The sequence below is a fragment of the Stegostoma tigrinum genome, chromosome 25 (genome assembly GCF_030684315.1).
Source record: "Stegostoma tigrinum isolate sSteTig4 chromosome 25, sSteTig4.hap1, whole genome shotgun sequence".
NCBI classification, from domain to species: Eukaryota; Metazoa; Chordata; class Chondrichthyes; order Orectolobiformes; family Stegostomatidae; genus Stegostoma; species Stegostoma tigrinum.
In genome coordinates this window covers 23,987,002-24,011,924 of record NC_081378.1, presented here as the reverse complement: position 1 = coordinate 24,011,924, position 24,923 = coordinate 23,987,002, and the positions used below count along the sequence as shown (strand labels likewise).

Genomic DNA, 24,923 nt, shown 5'->3' with positions numbered 1-24,923 from the left:
TGTGATTTTAAACTCAAATCCACAGTCCTGGCTACCCTGGTAATGTTTCATTCTCTTGCTTCCCCATTTCTGCATTTTAAATATCTACAGCTTCCATTTCCCACACTTCTTAAAGAAGAGTTCCAAAGACTGAGGGAAAACTTGTTGCCTCATCTTTATTTTAAATGGGCAACCTCTTATTTTTAAACAGTGACTCCTAATTCTAGACTCTCCCTGATCAATACTCCAGATTTGACATCATTGGTGCCCTGTATAACTGAAGCACAGCCTCACTACTTTAGTACGAGAAGTCTCTGGGCTGCAAGCGGGTTCCATTCTTGAGTCCATTCACAAGTCAAATGCTACGCAAGTCAGAACATAATGCAGGACAATATAAAACAGCTGCCTATAAGCATGAGAAAACATACATATGTCAGATTTTTAAAATGACACCCCTATATGGGATCATGCTCAGAAATACAAGCATTCATAAGTCAGACACCCACAAATCAGGGACTACTTGTATTCAATTCCCCTCACAATAAATAACATTTTACTAGCTTTTCTAATCACTTGATATACCTTCCTTAATTAGTTGCTGTAATGCTATTTTATGGTTCATGCATCAGAACATCCAGATCCCTCTGCAACTACGCTTGGAAATCTTTCATTATTTAGATAATATGCTTTTCCCTTTTCTTCTGTTAAAATTCAAATTCCAAAATTTCATAAGACTTATCAGGTACAATAAACTAAGATACTAGAAACTGTAGAACCCCTTGTGTTAAATGCCTGACAAGGACATACAGAATTAACATCAAAATTATTTAAATTGTATTGAAACACCTCGGTGGAAAGTTTTATTCCTATTAAACATATAATTTTCAAATTAAAATGTTTTGTCTTCAGGTTGTATGCTTGACATGTAATTATAGAGTCAAACAGTACAGAAGAGGTCCATTGACCTATCAAGTCTGCACTGACTGTCTTTCAGAATTTACACTGAAGTGTTAAGGATATTATGACTGAATAGACACCTGGGAGTAAAACATAATGTATGAAGAGCAGTCAAATTTTATTGAATCATCCGTCATTCTAAGATCAAAATACTTCATAATGTATCTTTACAAATTTTATGAATAAACGATATTTTACAGGAAAAGAACTGCACCCATTTAACAGGTAAGTCAAAACTCTCTGAGAAGAAAGGAAAGGGTAAAATTCTAGGAGAAATAAAATCTTTAGCTCTTTCTTAACCACAAAATGCCACTCCTGGGAATCAAAACCTTACTTCCAACAAAAATATTTTCCAATCATTCTTTTCAAGCAAGGACATACTTTAGTAAATATAACTGAACACAAAAACTAGTCTTTAAAACAGCATATAGCACACATGCATTCAGAAGTATTAATTCCAGTTCTTTAACATAAAAAATGGATTTCAACTCACAGCTTTGTTGCATCTTTTGGAACTGCACCCATTTCATCCATGTGTTAAACGCCACTTTTAATTTTTTCTTTGTATAAAAATGGTCAGCTTTTGAGAGATATTCTAACATTTTCATCTGATATTTTCTTAATTTTTCGATATACAATTTCCATCCACTGAAGTAAAAAGAAATTAAAAATGTTTACTCTCAAAGGACAATAAATAAAAGTGAACAGGTAGTACATAATACAATAACACTAAATTCAGCACAGTACGGCCTCTGTTACTTAACTTTAAAGGTTATTTATCTATTTTCAGCCAAAACCTATTAAAAATTCCCATTAATCCCTTTAAGCTGTGGACACTGAAAATGTCAATTAAAGAACAATGGCGTACACTGCAGAGGTCATGACCAGAATGCAAAGAGGAATCAAAAAGAATATAACATAAAAGTATTGCCTCTCTTCCTCTGGTTTACAGAAGCTTAACATGGTTTCAGCATATCTTCAAATCAGAAGTACCCTTGAGTGAAAATGTCAATGCTTTCTCATAGGCTCTTCAATTTTATGGATAACAACTGGATTTTCCCAAGGGTTTCAATTTTCTTCAGATTCAATTATCAGCCTGAACAGATATCAGAAGACTGCACAATATTTAAATTGCATCATGACAGGAGTAGCAATGTCACACTGTGGCGCTCTATGTTGCCACCTGGGCGTAGCAAGGCTACTGATGAGTGGCTCTAGATATTAAAAATACTCTTCCAGGCTGCCTGCAGTTTCTGCAGCCTCGAGGAATCCATGTTGCACATATACGTTTGGTATGTTAGATTACAGCCACTTTTGCTTTTTTTTTGTCATCAATAGATCCAGGTAGTAGGTTGTGGATGGGGTTGTTAGACTCCATTGCCTATTTCTTTTCTGTGATTATTTCTAAGCCTGGGTATCCTTGGAAGGAAACATGTGTTACATGTGTCATCCACTGGCGCACTTGAGGTCAGGTGTAACCAGTGGGCGCAGCAGGAGTTGCAGCTATCATCTCCCCAAAATATTTTATTAATGTGGATTTAGGTTGCTTCTAAAAAGGTTGTTTTGTTGTAATGCCCATAAGGTTGTTAAATATCAATTAGTTGATTTGATGCAGTTGCTCAAAGGATCAAAAAGAGATACTTCCCTTCAAGAGGTGGTTCCTTAGTAACCTAGTTAATTAGTTTATTTGATTTGCACAAGACTGTAAAAAGAAACAACACCCCATTCTGACCTACAATCTGGAAGCGTTGGGAGTCCTGTACTTTATTTTTGGGGATTTGGTGTAACATAACAAATAGGTACTGCAGGGGCTGAGGTGCATTTTCTCTGCCAAAATCAAATCTTAACTTAATTTTTTTGTTCCCTTTGAGTATTTTATGTTTGATACAGTACCTCCCCAATGGATTATTACTCTTTAATTTCATTTAAATTGTGCACAAGAGAATGTACACTTGTGGCATTTGATCCTGCTGTCCAGAATGCTGGGGAGACTAGCCCCTTTATTAACTGAGATTTGGCATTGGAGGATATTGCATGTACCATCCCATACAAACAACATTTAAGATAGGTCATGGAATTCCGAGTCACCTGTATGTTCTCTGCTGTCTTGAGGAGTCTCTCTCAGTGTACTACCTTCCCTCCCCCCACCCCCAACCAAAATTGAATTTAAACTTTAGCTTTCTTTGACTATTTTAGCTTTGTTACAGTGTTCCAATTTAAGGGGCTGTTACTAGTTAATTGTAATCTCTTTGTTAACTTGTTTTGATCAGTCATGAAAGGAATCTAAAAAGATACATTGTACCATGGTATTACGTGCTACAATTCAGAGATGGTGGGGTTTCCATTGGCAGGCTCCATATACAGGAGTCCTCTCCATTAACATCAGGATTTGGCATGGAGAGTTTTCCATGCATCATGCTTGTGCAATAAATATTTAAGACAGTTCATTGACTCCAATAGGCTATCTCTACTTTTTTTTGTGGCCTTGTTGAGTCCATGTGTACTAGCACACTGCTTGCACTATGCTACAGCCCATTTTTTAATGAGTCAAGGGGAGTCCCTCTTAATGTTTGGCTGCACATCACCATCACGCTTCCTAATGTTTAGCCATCCAGTGTGGAGAGCGGTGAGCAAATCAGAGGAGCTGCTTGTGGGTCAGCTCTTGGGCCAGGCCCTCTACCTTTGATCCTAGGGTATCTCTGAAGAGACAGCACACATGCCCACAAGTATGCTTGATGTGTTCCACAACCGTTGGACTTTGCAGGACCTAGAATGCATTATCCAACCCCAAAATAGAACTTCGACTAAATTTTTTTCATTATAGTACCATTTAAAGGTCAGTTTATTAGTTAATCAGGGTCGGTTAATGTGGTTCCAAAAGAGTTGTTGCATTCACTGTTTCAGACTGTTATACCGTGCATACATAACAAGAGACACTAACACACGAGCAGAGTGGAGTCAATAGATAAATACTCAGTGAATAAATTTATTCTAAGTAAAGACTGGATGTGCTAATTTCCTTTGCCAATGTACAGTCAGAAATATAACATGGTGACGGGCCTCAAACCTGGAGGGTGATTAGAAACATGAAAGGAGCAGAGCTCATGATGTCCATTAAGGGACAGTGCATTTCAAAAAGGAACTGTCTTCAACCTCTTTGAAATTTGGAAGAAAAAATTACTTCTGCAGCACTGTCATAATCATCCAAGGGAACCAGGACTCAAGGAACAGTAGTTTGCAGTTCAGAAAAGAAGGAAAGAGAGGATGCATCCAAGCTTATAAATTATTAAATTGAAAGATATTTTCAGTAGCTCAGTGTAGTGTTTGGAACCAGCAGGATCTTGTTGACTACAAGATCCTTGATTGGGGTTGTTGATCTAGGCCAATCAGGAAAGCCCTAGCTGACCAATATAACCACAAGATTGGGTATTGGCCCCAGAGACTTTGCTTGCTACTGGTTCTTTAGTCATGTGGATGCCTTTCCTGGTGATTAACAAAGTTATTTGCACACCTGATATTTTAACTGTGTCTCACATCTGCATGTGCACAACAAGAGTACTGGGAAAATAAGTAATGCTGCTAAAAAGAAAAAGAAAAGAAAAAATATATATAAACAGGAGATTTAGAATCTCCTCAGTTCAGCTGACTGACTCTGAACTGGTTAGCCACAGCCAGAAAATATAACCAGGAGATTTCAACCAATGCTCTTGCTGTCTTTCAGGAGAGGCAAGCATTGAAGTTTGTGGAGTGCTTTATTTCCCCCGCCAATTCCATTTTGATTTGATCCCTACTCTCCCCTTCACCTTTTGATTCATTGGCATCGAGGGCCCTGCTTGCTACTGGTTCTTTTGTCACATGAGAGGGCTGAAGGGCCTGTTCTGTGCTGTATTGTTCTATGTTCTATGTTCTACGAGTATTTTTCCTACTAGTGAGGAAAAAAAATAATAACCAGGAGATTTAGAACTTCCTCAGTTCAGAGGACTGACTCTGAGCTGGCTGGCTGTAGAGTAAACATCTCCATAGTAAAGCTCCTGCTGTTTAACACTTCAACCTCTTGGAACTTATCTAGCAGGACTTGGATCGTTTTGGGCTGTAGCACTCTCAGGAATGGTGTGAAGGTATGAGATGGTTCTTATCTGAATTTGCACTTGAGGGAACTGAGAAGCTGCAGTACGGAGAGCTTTCCTGAAACGGGAAAGCTGTCTTGCTACATAGAAGGTACTTTCTTCAACCAAGGAAATGGCCACGGATGTGAGAAGCAGTATTTTTTGATCTTTCTAACATTGAGACACTATAGCAAGGGGATCCAGGATCTGAGCAGGGCATGACAAGAGAACCTTCATTCTCATTCCACGTGCTTCTCCCTAGCAAGACAGAATGAAGAATAAGCACTTAGATGATCTCCTTATACAACAGTCAATGTAAAATTGTTAAATACTGCAAGAAGCTGGATGCATAAAAGATTATGGCTCTGGTTATATTCAAATCCACTGCCACTGTAGTCTGTATCTTGCTCCGAGGTTGTAGGCCTGTGATGGATAGCATTTTTCAGTGAAGGTGACCTAATAAAGTACACACATGTCACACGTTGTTCCAAGGTTCAGGTATCAGAAATGTTGCCTGAATGTCTTAAGTGGGTATGGCCTCTTATTGAAAGTCCTTCTCCCTCTCCACCTTCTTTCAGCTTGTCCTGTCTAATGTTGTGACATATCCCAAGAAGAATATTTAGGTATTTTCTAATCAACCTGTTCAATGATAATATCACTCATCTCTGGTACAAGTGCGACTTGAACCCAGGCCTCTGGGCTCAGAGATTGGGACAGTACCACTGCACCATAAGCATGCTTAGTATCACACCAATATGAGGGAATAACTAGTTTTTGGAGAAAGCATGAAATCAGTAAACAATTCAACACAACTCCCTGTAAAAATTAACAACTGGAAATACTGAGCAATTGCAGAAATGTGGCAGCTTTCTCAATTATGCTCAATTGTGTGTTAAGCATCATCTATTTTGGCTTAACAGCATTTTTGCATGGAAGTCTCTGCCAGATTTGCTACAAAGGAAGGCATTGTGTTGAGAGGGTGCATAATTCACTAGTTTCTGTTTTCTTTGGGCATTCTTCCCGCCCAGCTGAGCTTTTCATTTTTGCTTTAATTTTTGCTTTCCCTTATAGTCATCCTCAAGAGTTCAAAGCCATCAGTAACTGGGACCAGTTGATAAGAATAAGTCTCAGTCAATAAAGTTGGAAACTGTTCAGCCTCTTCTCCTACCTACCGCATGATCTCCAAGTGTCACAATTGTAGAGGAATGTGCTGAGGATGCAGGTTTGACAGGTTTGCAGTTTAGAGTTCTCAGTCAGGTTACCGTTATTTCGCACTCTTGTTGTAAGCTTGAACATATAGCTACAGCTTTTGCAATGTGTGTTCATTTCAGTATCAAGTGACTAATATTTCTAATGACTGTAGAGCCAAGATATCTGAATTTATCTGCCATGTCCAGTGCCACATCATCAATACCGATAAACACTTATAGAACTATAGCAACATCCAAAATGATGAATAAGTACCTAATTTTGTAAGTAGTTGATTATTCCTTTTAATAGTGGTAATATGGGGTGGGGTGATACTTCCCACTAGTGAATACATGCTCATTTGTGAGGTTAAGAAGCTGGTACTAGCTGAAGTTTCCAACTCCAAAATGGCATGGCCAGTATTCAATAAAATTTGCACGCTGATTGATTTTGTGATCTTCTTGTTCTGCATTCTACCAGAAGGCATTTACCTTGTGGTCTAATGCAATGACCAATGTTGTGGCTGGCACAATTCACAAGTACATATGCATGCTGCAGATACGAATTGGGATATATAATGTCACTTAAAACACTCAATAAAGGGAACTAAGAGTCCAATTTCTTACTCAATATCTTTTGGTGGTGCAGTTCAGGGATAAATATTGGCCAGGACACCAGAATAATTCATTTGTTCTCTTTAAGTAATGCCATAATCCTTCATGTCCAGTTGTGAAAGATGAATAGACCTGAGTTTAATGTCTCATTCAATGCCAGGACATCATATAAGTGAAGCTCTCCCTCTGTATTTCACTCTACTGCTCCACAGTGGGACTTGATTTCACAGCCTTCTGATTTAGAGAACAGAATGCTATTACTGAATCAAGAGTGACAGCTAAAATTTAACATGTTCATCCCAATATTTAAATTTCACTATTGTCTCAACCTTTCCTATCTACATAACTTTCTCCAAGTAATAAATCCTTCTTCTGGAATTCTTTACCGTCCCCCTTCTCTTCACTATGAGTGTTCATTTCTTCAATTGCTTAGGTTCTATTCTCTGGAATTCTATCCCTAAAGGTCTACAGTCCCTCCATTATATCTTGATTTTGGACACTTCTCCTAATCTTTCATTCTTTGTTTTAGTTTCTGTTTCTCCTCATGTCTCTGTGTTGCTTCAACAAATTCTCAGCACAATAAAATGCAAGTTCTTCTCCTAAACATCTGAAAATAGAACATAGAACATTAAGGCACAGTACAGGTCCTTCGGCCCTCGATGTTATGCCGACCTGTGAAACCAATCTGAAGCCCATCTAACCTACACTATCCCATTATCATCCATACCTTTATCCAATTACCTATTTAAATGCCCTTAAAGTTGGAATAATGATGAATATCTTGTTAGTACTTGCTGTTGCCATTTCTCGGAATATTCAATAGAATGCCATTACACTTTTAATCATAGGTGGGTTAAATTAATTAAATTTTAAAATAACAAATATTTGATTTGTCTCATTGTACCCATAAACAAAACTGATATGTTAAAATTCAATAAAGATATGCCATACAAACAAACAAACAAGTCTTTATGATTAGGGAAGATCATATCAACACTATCAAGATCAAAATACAATTAAGCAAGAAATATCATCATAATTCTCAATGTTGGGAAACTAGAAACATTCCTGACAGATGATGCTGACTAAGGAAGGGCTTTATTTTGTCCAGCGATTTTGTTTTAAATATCTAGTTTATAGTTCATGTGTTTTGATAATTTTTTTAGTTTTAGGAATTAAAATTTACCAATTGGAGATTGAAGCCAGTAGGGCTAAAAGGAAGAACATAAAGGGAAAGGAACACAGCGGGACTGGTAGTCTGTAGTGTATTTGTTTTACCACAAGGCAAACGGCAGGTAACGCAGATGAACTTAAGAGCTTGGATTAGCGCATTTACCTATGATGTTGTAGCAATTACACAGACTTGGTCATGAGAGGAACAAGGCTGGCAGGAAACTGGAGGAGCAGCACCTCATATTCCGTCTTGGAGCTGACAACCCAATGGTCTCAATGTGGACTTTAGTCAGTTTCAAAATCTCCCCACCCCTGGCCTTATCGCATGACAGACCCTCCCTCTCATCCCTGCCTCCTTGACCTGACACAACCTGTCCATCTTGTCTCCCACCTATCTGCTTCACCCACCTCACTGACCAATCACCACCACTGCCTAACTGCACTCACCTATCACCATCCCACCTACCTCCTCCAGCCCCACCCCTCCTCTCTCTATTTATTTCGGAGCTCCCTTGCCCCTCACCCTTTTCTGAAGAAGGGTCCAGACCAGAAATATCAACTTTCCTGTTCCTCTGATGCTGCCTGGCCTGCTGTGCTCCTCCAGCTCCACACTGTTATCTCTAGCAGGAAAAAGTTCCAGGGTTTAGATGTTTCAGGTGAGATATAGAGGGATGTAAAAGGGTAGGGGAGTTGCATTACTGATTAAGGAGAATATCACAGCTGTACTGAGGGAGGGCAACCTTGGAGGGCTCATCCAGTGAGGAAACATGGGAACCATTCAGGAATTGTAAGGGTGTAATCACTTTGGGTTGTTCTGCAGCCCTCCCAACAGCCAACAGGAGATGGAAGAACAGATATATGGACAGACTTTTGAAAAATGTGAAAATTGTTGTGGTGGTTGATTTTAACTTCCTACATATTGACTGGGACTCCCTTAGTGCCAGGGGCTTGGATGGACAGGAATTTGTTAGGCATGTCCACGAATGTTTCTAGAAGCAATATGTAAGTAGTCCAACTAAGGAAGAGGCCATGTTCGATGTTAGGTATTATGGAATGAAGCCAGCCAGCTGAAGTTTCACGACGGACACATTTCAAGAACAGTGACCACAATTCTGTAAATTTTAAATTACTTATAGATGAAAATAAGAGTAGTCCTCAGGTGAAATTACTAAATTGGAAGAAGGCCACCAATGATAATATTAAGCAGGAACTAAGAAATATAGATTGGGATGGCCATCTACGTGCAAATCCACATCTGCTATGTGGGAATCTTTTAAAAGCTGGTTGATTAGAATTCAAGACCTGCGTGTTCCGGTGAAAATGAAAGATAAGAATAAAAAAATTTGGGAAACTTGGATGACAAGAGAAATTGTGAGCTTGGTCAGAAAGAGAAAGGAAGCATATGTAAGAAACTGATGACAGACAGTTACCTCAAGGAATATAAAGAAAGCAGGAAATAACTTAAACAAGGTGTTAGGAAGGCTAAAAAGGGCCATAAAATGGCCGTGACAAACAATATTAAGTAACATCCCTAGGCTTTTTATACATATATAAAGGGCAAGAGGGTAGCTTGGGAAAGGGTAGTAAATTTTAGTTTAGGGCCAGAGGATGTGGCTGAGTCCTTAATGAATACTTTGCATTAGCATTCACAAAGGAGAAGAACATGGTGGATGGCAAAGTCAAGAGAGGGGCACATTGACATTCTAGGACATGTCAAAATAGAAAAGGAGATGTCGGGTGATTTAAAAGGCATTAACATAGACAAGTCCTTAGGAATTAATGAGATTTATCCCAAAATACTGGGGGTGCCAAGGGAGAAAATTGCTGGAACCTTGCATAAAACCTCTGTGTCCTATTTACAGAGAGAGGTCAGTCCCAGAGGAGTAGAGAAGAGAAATCTTCGACCACATACTCAAGCAAACCAGGTACTACAGTCACATCTCCTTTCTCAGTACCTGCTTACAGAACTGGATCATCCCCAATGGACTCTAATCTACATTCAGGCCATCCCAATTTGGCCCTGACTGCAACAACCTCTACATACAAAACATCCAGAGACTCCAAAAAACAGTTTTCTCTATCGATCCTCAAGTACACACTCTCAGCAATGCTCTGGCATCTTCTGGCACTACAATTAACCCTACCCCAGCTCACAGACTCCCTGACCCTGACCTGCAAAAGACCCCTTCAGTTTTTCGTTCTGCGCAGGATCCACAACCTCAACCACCACTTTTTCTCCACCCTATCTGACATTAAAAACAGAAAGCGCACTAAACGTACCTCTGCTTACCACCAAACACAGGCCTCTTCCATCCCCCAAGTCCTCAACCCTACCCAGGAGCTCCCCCTCAAAGTGTCTACTGCCATCAGCCATGTGATCAACACCATCTCTTCCACTGACGCCACTGACCTTATCACTTTAGCTGAAACTGTTCACATCACTTCCACTGCTACGAACCATGCCACTGCTGCTGCCATTGCTGCCATTCATACTGTGGATGCCGCCACTTCTGTCGCTAACACTGAGAGTGCTGCCAATGCCACCCCCACTACCCACATCAAGGTCACCGCCGAGGACGCTGCCCCCACCATCAACATCAAGGACAACGACGACACTTCTGCCAACGACACTGACCCCAACCATGCCACCTACATCGCCAACGTCACTTCCACTGACAGCAACACCACTGATGCTGATGTCACCACTCACGCCGCCGACATCACCGACATCGACATCATTCCACCCACTGCCAGCGTCACTTCCGCTGACAGCAACACCACTGATGCTGACATTGCTGATGCTGATGATGTCACTAACTCCACCCCCACACCCTGCTCCAACCCAGTTACCAGCTCTTCCCCGCTAAGTCCCAGCCTTAACCCCTGCCAGTATTCACCAACCTCTCAAAACACCACCTCACTGAAGACGAACAGTCTGTCCTCAGCAAAGGACTCACCTTCATTCCCATGCGCCCACGCATCAATGTATTCCACTCATGTTTGGATGTCAAACACACTATTCACTGCCTCCCCCTCCGCACCTATTTCTTTAACTGCAAGTCTAACTCACCCTCTACAAACCCCTTCTCCTGCCTCCAACACACCTCATCCTCTTGGACACCACCCCATGGCCTCCTACCCTTGCTTGACCTCTTCATTTCCAACTGCCATCACAACATCGATCACCTCACCTTCTCCACCCCGTTACTCACTCTGCCTCTCCCCCTCAGAACACACAGCCTTCTGCTCCATCCACTTCAACCCTAACCTCACCATCAAACCCACAGATAAGGGAGGTGCAGTAGTGGTATGGCACACTGACCTTTTCACAGCCAAGGCCAGGCGCTAAATCTCTGACACTTTCTCCTAATGCCCTGTTGATCATGACCCCACCCCTGACCACCAAAACATCATCTCTCAAACCATTCACATGCTCATCACCTCAGGTGACCTCCCACCCACAGTCTCCAACCTCATCATTCCTCACCTGTGCACTGCCCGCTTCTATCTCCTTCCCAAAATCCACAAACCCGACTGACCCTACCGACCCATTGTCTCTGCTTGCTCCGGCCCCCACAGAACTTATCTCCGCTTACCTTGACTCTGTTTTCTCCTTTAACTCCTCCCACTTCCTACAGACGTAGGATCTCTTGCATTTCCCACACCTCTGCCCTAACATCCCCTCCCACCAACAAAAATAAAGACAGAATCCCCCTTTTCCTCACATACAACCACCACCTCCGCACCTGACGTATCATTGTCCACCACCCCACAGCCAAACAGATATTTCCCTCCCCACACCTATGTGCCTTCTGTCGTGATGGCTCTCTCCATGAGTTCCTCATCTGCTCCACACTCCCCACTAACCCAACCACCCCTGGCATCTTTCCCTGAAACCCTGGGAAGTCCTACACCTCCACACTCACCTCCATTCAAGGCACAAAAAAAACCTTCCACAGGAAAAAGGGTTCACCTGTGCATACTTCAACTTGGTCTACTGTATCCATTGCTGCCAATGTGGTCTCTTCCACATTGGTGAGACCAAGCTGAGACTTGGAGACCATTTCAGAGAGTATCTGCACTTTGTTCATGACAAACGACAACACCATCCAGTCGCAAACCATTTTAACTCTCCCTCCCACGCCCAGGGTGACATGTCCATTGTGGGCCTCCTCCTGTGTCACAATGACTCCACCCACAAACTGGAGGAGCAACACCTCATATTCTACCTTGAGAGCCTACAGCCCAATGGCCAAAACATAGATTTCACCAGCTTTAAAATCTCCTCAACCCTCCGTCTCATCCCCACCTCCTTGACCTGACACAACCTGTCCATCTTCTCTCCCACCTGTCCGCCCCTCCCACCTCACTGACCAATTCCCACCACTCCCTACCAGCACTCACCTATCATCATCCCACCTACCTTTCCTAGCCCCACCTCTCTTGTCTCTATTTATTTCTGAGCTCTCTTCCCCCTCCCCATTTCTGCAGACGGGTCCCAACCCGAAACATCAACTTTCCTGTTCCTCTAATGCTGCCTGGCCTGTTGTGTTCCTCCAACTCCACACTGTTATCTCGAGAATAGACAATATTGTTTTATTTAAGAGGGGCAACAGGGATAATCTGGGAAATTACTGCCCGGTGAGCCTATGTGTGTGGTAGGGAAATTGTTGGAGAAGATTCTTAGGTCCAAGATTTATTCACATTTTGAAAAATATGAACTTATTAGCAACAGGAGCATGGCTCCTATTGTGAGGGGGAGGTCATGTCTCACAAACTTGATGGAGTTTTTAAGGAACTGTAAATGATGATTGAGGGCATATAGAGTGAATGTTGCCAACATGGACTTTAATAAGTCTTTTAACAAGATCCGTCATGGCAGGCTGATACAGAAAGTTAAGTCACATAGGACGCGTGGTGAGCTGATCAGATTAAAATGGAACTAGTTTGGTCATAGAAGACAGCGAACAGCAGTGGAAGGATGTTTTTCTGACTAAAGATCTGTGTCCAGTGGTGTTCCATGGGGATCATTCTGGGAACCCTGTTTGTAATATATACAAATGATTTGGAAGTGAATGAAGGTTGTCTGACCAGTAATTTTGAGGATGACACAAAAGTTAGGGGAGCTACAGATAGTGAGAGAATAGAAGATGGGAGAGTACTGAAACAAAGTAGTGGTTTCAGGCAGCATGAGTGTTGCTGCTAGCAGACTCTAATGTTAGAAGTCCCTGGAAGCCATTGGTGGTTGAATGCATCTAGGAACGGGACAAAGGAAGCCCACAAGCAGTCTTTGCTCAGAGCAGCTGAAAAATATTAGAGCTTGGAGAAACAACTGGGACAGTGTCAAATAATAAAGCTAGTTGTCTGCAAACAGCTGAGGTAAGTGCCCCTAAGTAGATACTGGAGTCAATCAGGAATCCAGTGAGACACATTATCAAAGAAAGAGAGTGAACCACCTGGACAAGAACAATTGTTAAGGCAGTCCATAAAGGATCAGCTGATGAGGGAGTCCCGAAGTTAGTTAGATCTTTGAGTTGAAAAATTAAAATTCTTTCTAAAAGGAGACAAAGTTTCACTAAGATTTGTTGCTGAGAAAACTGCAGGGCCTGCCTTGGCTACATTTGCTACTTGATGTCACGAGTGGAGTATTTGCACGCAGTTTAAATATTAATTCATACTTGCATCATGTTGATCCTGGATATTAGATACTTGGAAAATTGTTGTACTGTTGTAACTTTGTGTAGTAAAGCTAATTTTGTTCAAAATTGTGGAATCTTGTGGTTTAATTTTCTCAGTAAGCACACTCGGATTTCAAACTTTGTCTATTTTAAACATTATGTTACTGGTCCATAGCTAGATGGTAAGATAAATTTGACAGTCTCTTCATTAATCGTAACAATTTTGTTTACAAGTGTACAAGCTAGAAATCAAGCCTGATGAATTTTATTCATTTTCATCAAACAGCTTCTATAAACATACTCACCAAAAGCACCTCCTCAATAAAACATTTGAATGGAAGAAATATGCTTTCTCATACAATTGTGGAGCAAGCTGCAAAAATACATTTTAAGGATAAACAATTAAGACTGATTTTTTGTACATTACAGACTACAACTATGACTTTAACCTAGGATTAGAGGCAAGTGTGAAGCTTACAGGTTTAGTGGCAGGCTTACCTGAATTACCTGCTTAAAGCTTGAGTCATTTTTATACTTACACATTATTACATTAAAGCATCACCTGCTGAGTGGATTGAAGCGGGAGGAGTCTCAGACACCAAATGAGGAATTGGTCCAATTACCCATAGTGATTGGATTTTAAAAACATTAAATCAGAAATCTAGTCCAAAAAAAAGGAACTACTGGGGAAACCCAGAATAGAGGAGGTGCAAGAATTCCTTTTGGACTCCTGCTTCTCCTTGCCCACATGGAAACCTCAAAACGGACAAAGGGCTGACATTTGACAAAAAGAATGGATGTGTCAATTTCAGAACCCCTGAAGGGTTTCTCTCTGTAGGCTCCATTGTGTTATGTCACGCTACTCTCCGCTGTTCACATTATTATGTACGCACCACATCAATAGGGCATTCACCAACGGTAGACGCATTTGCCAATTCTGAGACATTCCAATATTTCCACCATCACTACCATATTCACAGCCTAACTGTGCCCTAGGTTAATCATTGCCACCCACAAATAGTCTTCATAGTGCATATAGTGGGAAGGAAACAAAGGAGAAACGATTCTGACAGCACATATGACTTATTCATTGGAAATAGAAGCTCACATTCATAAATGGATTGCTATTTTACATCATCACCCACTTGATCAACTGTCATAGTAACTATAGCAACAAGTGTCAATTTCCACAGGCTATCTGTCCTTCGTGCAATGCATGTTAGAAGCCTTTCTAAAGAAGTACTTCTCTCCATAATTCCCAGCATACCATAATACCTGTGTTATGGACCAGACCAGACCTCTTAAAATATGCTAAGAACATAGCCTAGACCTTAACTTTATCTTATTTTAAAGGCAAATGTAAAGTGTATGTTCCTGATGCAATGCGACTGGTCAAACTATTTGACATTAAGCAGAACACAATTTGCTTAAACACTGTAGTTAAAATACAATCAAAGAGAAAGGAATTTCGAATAACAACTCAACTGGAGAACTTAATTGAACAAGAGACTCAATAACTATTACTAATTAACTGTTCCAATATAGTAACATCCCATAAGCACACCCCTTGGCCAAAAAAGGAACGCTCAGACACGAATTCTCATATGCAGTTCTCCAGTCCAGCCGGAGAAAATTCAGAGAGAGATATTCACTGAAACTTCCAACTCTTTGTAGACACCAATAGTTTTTGCATAAACCTAAACGTAAAAAACAAATGAGAGAGCTGGCCACTCTAAGGTTGCTTCCATTGTTCCAACTTTTAAAAATAACCCCAAAGGCATCAGAAGCTGTTTACTCAAGTTGTCTTCAGTAGCTGTCTTGATGCCTTTGTCTTACAACCGCTCTTCAAACAAAACAGGACAAAATAACTTCTTGAAAGCTGCAGCATTGTCGCACTTGTTCAATGTGAGAGAATCACACATCAGAAAGCCCCAAGACCGTTTAAAGCAATTTCCTTATTTTAAAGGTAAGTGCCAGGATCCAATTCAATTGGTCAGTCTATCAGGCTTGAAGCAAAACACACTTTGTTCATACACTACAGTTAAAGTGCAGACAAAATGAAAAGAAAAGAACTGGCTTAACTCTACTGCAATACTTAACAAAATAATAAACTTTTCATTAACCGTTCCAGTATAGTAACATCCCATAAGCACACCCTTCACAAAGACAAAGTCAGTAAAATAGAATGTCTCACATACAAGTCTAGCAGCAGGAAGAGAACCCAAGCTTTTAGTTCCAATGAAAACACACAGAGAGAGAAATAGCAGCTTTCACAACCCCAACAGCCACTGAAGGTGAAAATTACAATCCTAGTTCTGTGGGGGCTTGACACCACCTATTCAGGCTGCTTCCATTGTTCCAACTACCAAAAAAAAACTCAAGGCCTCACAAGCTGTTTACTTTATTGGCTTGAAGCAGACCCCTCTGTACCTCTGACTCAATCTTTCTTTCATAAATAAAAACTCAGTACAAAGTACACCACTTAAAGCCATAGCATCGTCACAACAGACTGCGAGGATTATGCAGTACACTCTGTCTGAATAATACTGCATGACCAGCCCCAGAAAAATCCAAGAATTGGAAACATCTTCAGGAGGGCTGAGATCTGCTCCATGATGGCCCTGGTAGAAGAATGGACAGCAGTGTCGCTACACTTGGCCTCAGCAAGGATTTGCATAATGGAGTTGTCACCCATGTTTGCAGAAGATAGTCCTTGAAGTCTCCCATCCTTGTACGGTATCTAGCTGCGGCTTCTTCACATGGAGGTTGTTTGGCAGTTAGTGGAAGTTGTTGCTGGTTCTAGGCTTCCTGGTGCATGTATTCCTCCACCATTTCTCTGTGCCATTGTTGCTCCAGGGCTACAGTATCCTTGCTGTGGCTGGATGCATTGGTCGTGGTTCCAGTTAACATATGTGGAGAACAGGGAGTACATTAACCATGGGTCACATTAACATTCATGTAGAAAATCAGATCAGCATAAGCACCCACAAAGAAGAATTCATAAGGTGAATTTGGGACAGTTCCCAGAATGAAGAATAAACATAAAGAACTATGGATGCAAGAAAACCAAACAAAAACAGAGCGTGCTAGAGAAACACAGCAGGTCTGGCAGCATCTGTACAGAGAAAAGCAGTTAACATTTCTGTCTACAGATGCTGCTGAACCTCCTAAGTTTTTCCAGCATTTTCTGTTTTTCCTTAATATACTGTGAATCCAACCAGGGATCAGGCTACTTTGGATCTAGTGATGTGCTATGAGACAGATTTAATAAATTATCTTAGAGTAAAAGTTCCCCTCAGAAACAGTGACTATAACATGATAAAATTTAGCATTCAGTTTGAAAGGGAAAACTTGGGTTAGAAACTACACTGCCAAACTTAAACAAGGGCAACAACAAAGGAAGGAGAACAGAGCTAGCTGGAGTGGACTGGGTAATTTGTTTGGCAGCAGACAGTTAAGCAACAACGGCAAACGTTAAGAAAATATTCATTTCGGCTCACAACAAAGATCTATTTCTGTGAGAAAGGAGGATCCTGGGATTTGAATTTTTTAAGGTGGCAAACAGGATATATAAAGGGGAAGCAGTGGATATAATGCATTTGGATTACCAGAAGAAGTTTGACAAAGTACTACATGTTAGGCTACTTAATAAGTAACAGCTCATGGTGTTGGAGGTAGTACATTAACATGGATAGAGGATCAGCCAACTAATAGAAGACAGAGATAGTAGGAACTGGAGATGCTGGAGAATCTGTGAAAAAACGGTATAGAGCTGGATGAACACAGCAGGCCGAACAGCATCAGAGGAACAGGAAGGCTTACGTTTTGGGCCTAAGAAGAGTCTAGGCCCGAAACGTCAGCCTTCCTGCTCTTCTGATGCTGCTTGGCCTGCTGTGTTCATCCAGCTCTACACCTTGTTATAATAGAAGACAGAGTTGGGATAAGGGAAACACTTGCAGGATGGTAACTTGTAATCACTGGAGTGCCACAGGGATCAGTACTGAGGCTACAATTATTTACAACATATATTAATAACTCGGATGAGCAAATATATTATAACCAAGTTTGAGGACGAAAATATATGGGAGATTGACGCAAATAGTCTGCATGGGGATATAGGCAGGTTAAGTAACTGGGCAAAAAACTTGGCAAATGGAATGTATTGTGGGAAAATGTGAGGTGAGACACTTTGGCAGGAGAAACAGATGTTCTGAATATTGTTTAAATGGAAAAAGACTATGAAACAAGAAAAGGGATTTGGGAGTCATTGTGCATAAATTACAAAAAGTATCCAAGTTCAATAGGTAATACTGAGGGCAAATGGAAATACTGGCCTTTATTTTGAATGGAACGGAATTTAACAGTAGGGAAATCTTGCTAAAATTATAACAGTCACCAGTCAAACCACAGCTAGAACACTGTAAACAGTTTTTGATCCCTTCATTTGAGAAAAGATACACTGGCATTTAAGACAGTCCACATTAGGTTCACTAGTTTCATCCTGGGTAAGGAGGGACTGTCTTACAAGGTGAAGTTGATAGGTTGAGCCTGCATTCACTAGAGTTCCGAAGAAGTAGTTGAAGCAATTGAAACATAGGGAACTTAAAATGGTCAATGTAGAAAGGTTGTTTCGCCTGTGGGAGAGTCTAGGATCAGAAGACACAATCTCAGAGGAACGGGTTACCAATTTAAGACAAAGGTGAAGAGAAATTTCTTCTTTCAGATGGTCATTAAGTGTACTCAATGCTGAGTCAGACAGATTTTTAATCAGGGAGGGAAGTTAAGACTTATGGAAAAAAGACAAAACAGGTGGAGTTCAGGAGTATCAAATCAGTCATGATCTCACTGAATGATGAAGCAGACTTGTTGGGATGAACAGCTTACTTCTGCTGCCATATCTGATGGTATTATGGAAAATGAGAAACAGAACCGGTCCTTAGGAATATGAGTAGTCAGCATCTGTATCAAACACAAATGATTGATGAATGTAGTCCTCAAAGCAGTGAGCATACAGAACTTCATCAAGGAGGGCAAAGGAATGCCCATACATGGACCTTTGACATAGTGGGCCAGATTCTAATGTATACATCATAAGTCATGTACCTTACAAATACAAAAGGAGATTGTAAATAGGATTAATGAAACTTGGTCCCCCCAGCCCCACCCTCCCACAACATCCAAGAAAAATAATATTGCATATAAGGGTGTAATCACAAAGACCCACAGTTCAATGTGAGATGAAATCAGCTTTGTGCTCTTTTTAAGCCAATGAGATCTTGGAATGTCTTTGTGAAGTGCAGTCTGCAGATGACAGTTTTAAGGTCACCTCCGGTTATTTTGCTTCACAGAGATTACTATGATAAATTTGTAATGACCAATAACATGTTCAAGAATGCTCATGGGCAGTATCTGAATCCTGTATAGTTGGTCATTGCATGCATTTTGTATACAAGGTTCTATGATCGCAGAGATCATTAACCCATTCTGTGTAAGTGCCTGATGAATGCAATTACCCCTTAATAAGCGTCACATTACTCATAGCTAAAGCTGTCATCCTTAGATATAGTACACACTTGAAACTAACATTTTACTTTAAGTTACATGATGGCATTTGCAGTCCAAGAAGGTAAAAATGATATAAACAGCTGAATTTTTTCAGCAAATACAAATCTTTTGGATGGTTCTCTGTCATGAAATCTAGCAAATTTTCTTGTCAAATCTTATCAAATGTACCTCATTAATTACCTACCCATCCATGTCGCCCAATTCTAGCTCCACCTTAATCATGCACTATTCTCAGAACAATTTACTGCCGGGATTTAGCAGAATAACCCAGCATCCCTGGAATCAACACCATTTTCCAAAAGTTGTGTGTGTACCCCCACAAGAATCATAAGTCCCAAGTGCCCTGCAAAGCACAAGACATTTGCCTCAGACAGGGGCAGACAAGGGAAATTTTATACCCACTTTGTTGGTGGGGTCCTGGAGGCCCTGCAGGATGGTTAGTGCACAGGCAAGATGTCCTGTTACCCCAGGACTAGCGGTGGGGAGAGCATCACGCCAGTCAATGCCATACTGGTCAGACAGTGCCACCCAGGTAAATCAATTTTAGCTGTCTGGAGAAATGCACATCAATGTAGAAACATGGTAAATGACTTTCTCTATTCTGTCAGTGTAAATGCCACCAGCTTCTCTCTGTTATCTCACACTTACTGTATCTCTGTTCCCTTGCCTGCATCCCACCAAGGTCAATGCTCCACCATTCTCACTATTACTTGAAACTTGTTTACTTTAGTGATGGAAAGGGATAGGTGTATAACACTGGTCAAGAGTTATAGCTGGGGGAAAGGCAATTACGATGAGATTAGGCAAGATTTAGGGAGCATAGGATGAGGAAGGAAACTGCAGGGGATAGGCACATTAGAAATGTGGAGCTTATTCAAGGAAAAGCTCCTGTGTGTCCTAGCTAAGTATGTACCTGTCAGGCAGGGAGGAAGCTGTAGAGCGTGGGAGCCGTGGTTTACGAAGGAAGTGGAATCTCTGGTCAAGAGGAAGAAGAAGGCTTATGTTAGGATGAGATGTGAAGGCTCAGTTAGGGCACTTAAGGGCTACAAGGTAGCCAGGAAAGACCTAAAGAGAGAGGTCAGAAGAGCCAGGAGGAGACATGAGAAGTTTCTGGTGGATAGGATCAGGGTAAACCCTAACGCTTTCTATAGGTATTTAACGAATAAAAGAATGACGAAAGTAAGATTAGGGCCAATCAAGGATAGTAGTGGAAAGTTGTGTGTGGAGTCAGAGGAGATAGGGGAAGCACTAAATGAATATTTTTCAACAGTATTCACTCTAGAAAACAACAATGTTGTCAAGGAGAATACTGAGATACAGGCTACTAGACGAGGTGGGATTGAGGTTCACAAGGAAGAGGTATTAGAAATCTTACAGAGGGTGAAGATAGATAAGTCCCCTGGGCTGGATGGCATTTATCCTAGGATCCTCTGGGAAGCCAGGGAGGAGATTGCCAAGCCTTTGGCATTGATCTTTAACTCGTCATTGCCTACAGGAATAGTGCCAGACGACTGCAGGATAGCAAATGTGGTTCCCCTGTTCAAGAAGGGGAGTAGAGACAACCCTGGTAATTATAGACCAGTGAGCCTTACCTCAGTTGTTGGTAAAGTATTGGAAAAGGTTATAAGGGATAGGATTTATAATCATCTAGAAAAGAATAAATTGATTAGGGATAGTCAGCACAGTTTTGTGAAGGGAAGGTCGTGCCTCACAAACCTTATTGAGTTCTTTGAGAAGGTGACCAAACAGGTAGATGAGAGTAAACCGGTTGATGTGGTGTATATGTATTTCAGCACAGCATTCGATAAGGTTCCCCACAGTAGGCTATTGTACAAAATGCGGAGGAATGGAATTGTGGGAGATATAGCAGTTTGGATTGGAAATTGGCTTGCTGAAAGAAGACAGAGGGTGGTAGTTGATGGGACATGTTCATCCTGGAGACCAGTTACTAGTGGTGTACCACAAGGGTCGGTGTTGGGTCCACTGCTGTTTGTCATTTTTATAAATGACCTGGATGAAGGGCGTAGAAGGGTGGGTTAGTAAATTTGCAGACGACACTAAGGTTGGTGGAGTTGTGGATAGTGACAAAGGATGCTGTAGGTTGCAAAGAGACATAGATAAGCTGCAGAGCTGGGCTGAGAGGTGGCAAATGGAGTTTAATGCAGACAAGTGTGAGATGATGCACTTTGGTAGGAGTAACCAGAAGGCAAAGTACTGGGCTAATGGTAAGATTCTTGGTAGTGTAGATGAGCAGAGAGATCTCAGTGTCCATGTGCACAGATCCTTGAAAGTTGCCACCCAGGTTGACAGGGCTGTTAAGAAGGCATACAGTGTTTTAGCTTTTATTAATAGAGGGATCGAGTTCCGGAACCAAGAGGTTATGCTGCAGCTGTACAAAACTCTGGTGCGGCCGCACTTGGAGTATTGTGTACAGTTCTGGTCACCACATTATAAGAAGGATGTGGAAAGTTTGGAAAGGGTGCAGAGGAGATTTATTAGGATGTTGCCTGGTATGGAGGGAAGGTCTTACGAGGAAAGGCTAAGGGACTTGAGGCTGTTTTCGTTAGAGAGAAGAAGGTTGAGAGGTGACTTAATTGAAACATATAAAATAATCAGAGGGTTAGATAGGGTGGATAGGGAGAGCCTTTATCCTCAGATGGTGACGGCGAGCACGAGGGGGCATAGCTTTAAATTGAGGGGTGAAAAATATAGGACACATGTCAGAGGTGGTTTCTTTACTCAGAGAGTAGTAAGGGAATGGAACGCTTTGCCTGCAATGGTGGTAGATTCGCCAACTTTAGGTACATTTAAGTCGTCATTGGATAAGCATATGGACGTACATGGAATAGTGTAGGTTAGATGGGCTTCAGATCGGTATGACAGGTCAGCACAACATCGAGGGCCGAAGGGCCTGTACTGTGCTGTAATGTTCTATGTTCTATCTTCCCTCACCTGTTGTTACTCACCCCGACTTTTGAAACCACTAACTCTGCATGTATGCCCTTTGTGCTGCCTGCTCACTCACTTTGGCTATCTCCCCACCTACACTAACAGCTGTGTCATCCATTTTCATCTCACTTTATACTTGCCTCTTTCTCAGTTCAGGAAGGAAACAGCCAATGATGTGACAAAAAGAGTCAAGATGGGTGGTGGCCTGACTGACATTCAGCAACTCACCGCTTTTGCGGGAACATCCTGATTCTGGCTACCCAAGTGGATATATGACCATATTGTTAAAGTCCCTGGACCTGATATTGGAGGCTACTCTCCCTTTGCCAGGATTCCCTGAACGAAGGCTATTTCCCTCAGCATGACTCAGGAGTTCTGACAAACATGACAAGCTTCCTAGCTAAGCATCACAACAATACAGCAGTACTATGGGCTTGGTATACCTGGCCTAGGGTGCAAAGCACACAAAGGTAAGATAAGGGAGAAATGTTATTAGCATCCAGGTAGGCTGAGAGTGAGTGAATAGGAAGAGAACAAGTGAGCAATGCAGAGATGCAACCTAGTCCAGTCCTTAAAATGGCTGCATGTCCCTGAGTCTACAGTCCTTGCCACAGCATTACAATATACGATGCCAATGCAGCCTGCTGTGCAAAACTGAAGTATAGAAGCACAGATGCAGAAAGTTTATTTCCTGTTGTGAAAGAGCTCAGGACCAGAGGACATAATCTCAGAACAAGGGGCTGTATATTTAAGACAGTGATAAAGAGGAAGTTCTTCTCAGTTAGAGGTGTGAATCTGTGAAATTCTTTACCAGAAGTGGTTATCAAGACTGGGTCACTGGGAATATTCAAGACTGAGATAAACCGATTTTTAATCAGTAAGGGAATCAAGTATTACCAGGAAAAGGCAAAAAAATGGGGTTGAAGATTATGAAATCAGCCAGATCTCATTGAATGATGGAACAGACTACTTGGGCTGATTGGAGATAATGGGAACTGCAGATGCTGGAGAATCCAAGATAATAAAGTGTGAAGCTGGATGAACAAAGCAGGCCAAGCAGCATCTCAGGAGCACAAAAGCTGACGTTACGGCCTAGACCTCTCTGATGAAGGGTCTAGGCCCGAAACATCAGCTTTTGTGCTCCTGAGATGCTGCTTGGCCTGCTGTGTTCATCCAGCTTCAAAATTTAGTTGGGCTGATTGGCCTATTTCTGCAATACACCTTAAGATCTATAATCTAAGCATAATGAAATGGTAGGTAGATGTGTTGTGAGAGTTTTTACTGTCCATGCATGCATGGGTGGGTGTAGCCAATTGCAATATTTTGTGCCTTTAGATATTGGGATCCACTTTACAACATGGAACCCTTCTGGAGCAAGGGGTGACCTAAAGTTGCCCAGTACCTGTTCTGATTTCCATGTTGAGAATTCCCAATGTTGCTTGTTTGGCAAGTTTGAAAAGGTAAGAAGCTGAATATTAATAAGAGAATTGTAATGTTAATGAGATAATTAACAAGTAATAATCTCCCTTTATTGACAACTCACTGCTGCCTAGCAAAAAACTCACTTCACCACTTTGCAAAAGCATTAAAAATCCAGTGAGATAATTCAAAATAACAAAGTGTAGGGCTGGATGAACACAGCAGGCCAAGCAGCATATTAGGAGCACAAAAGCTGACGTTTCAGGCCTAGACGCTTAATCAGAAAAGGGGGAGGGGGAGAGGGTTCTGAAATAAATTGGGAGAGAGGGAGAGGCAGATCGAAGATGGATAGAGGAGAAGATAGGTGGACAGGAGACAGACAAGTTAAAGGGGCAGGGATGGAGCCAGCAACGGTGAGTGTAGGTGGGGAGGTAGGGAGGGGATAGGTCAGTCTGGGGAGGACGGACAGGTCAAGGGGGAGGGATGAAATTAGTAGGAAGGAAACGGGGATGCAGCTTGAGGTGGGTGGAGGGGATAGGTGAGAGGAAGAACAAGTTAGGGAGGCGGGAACGAGCTGGGCTGGTTTTAGGATGCAGTAGTGGGAGGGGAGATTTTGAAGCTTGTGAAATCCACATTGATACCATTGGGCTGCAGGGTTCCCAAGTGGAATATGAGTTGCTGTTCCTGCAAACTTCGGGTGGCATCATTGTGGCACTGCAGGAGGCCCAGGATGGACATGTTGTCTAAGGAATGGGAGGAGGAGTTGAAATGGTTTGCGACAGGGAGGTGCAGTTGTTCATTGCAAACCAAGCGTAGGTGTTCTGCTAAGCGGTCTCCCAAGCTTCCGCTTGGTTTCCCCAATGTAGAGGAGGCCACAACGGGTACAGTGAATGCAGTATACGACATTGGCAGATGTGCAGGTGAACATCTGCTTGATGTGGAAAGTCTTCTTGGGGCCTGGGATGTGGTTGAGAGAGGAGGTATGGGCGCAGGTGTAGCACTTCCTGCTGTTGCAGGGGCAAGTGCCGGGTGTGGTGGGGTTGGAGGGAAGTGTGGAGTGGGCAAAAAAATCCACAAACCTGCCTGTCTTGGTCGACCCATTGTCTCCGCCTGCACCTGCCCTACCGAATTCATCTTTACCATCTGGACTCCATTTTCTCCCCCTTGGTCCAGGAACTACCTACCTACGTCTGTGACACCACCCACGCCCTCCACCTCCTCCAGAAACCCCCCTCCCCCTTTTCGGTTGAAGGGCCTAGGCCCGAAACGTCAGCTTTTGTGCTCCTAAGATGCTG

The 24,923-nt window shown here is 41.9% G+C and overlaps 1 protein-coding gene across 1 annotated transcript in view; it reads right to left on the bottom strand.

Annotated features, from left to right (window-relative positions):
• Positions 1-24,923, bottom strand: part of fbxl13 (F-box and leucine-rich repeat protein 13) — a 258,479-nt gene that overhangs the window by 224,672 nt on the left and 8,884 nt on the right. Inside the window, exons 5-6 of the mRNA XM_048553829.2 lie at positions 14,001-14,068; positions 1,430-1,584 (exon numbers count right to left, since the gene is read on the bottom strand). Of these exons, the coding sequence (XP_048409786.1) occupies positions 1,430-1,584; positions 14,001-14,068 (223 nt within the window). The remainder of the gene's footprint in view (positions 1-1,429; positions 1,585-14,000; positions 14,069-24,923) is intronic.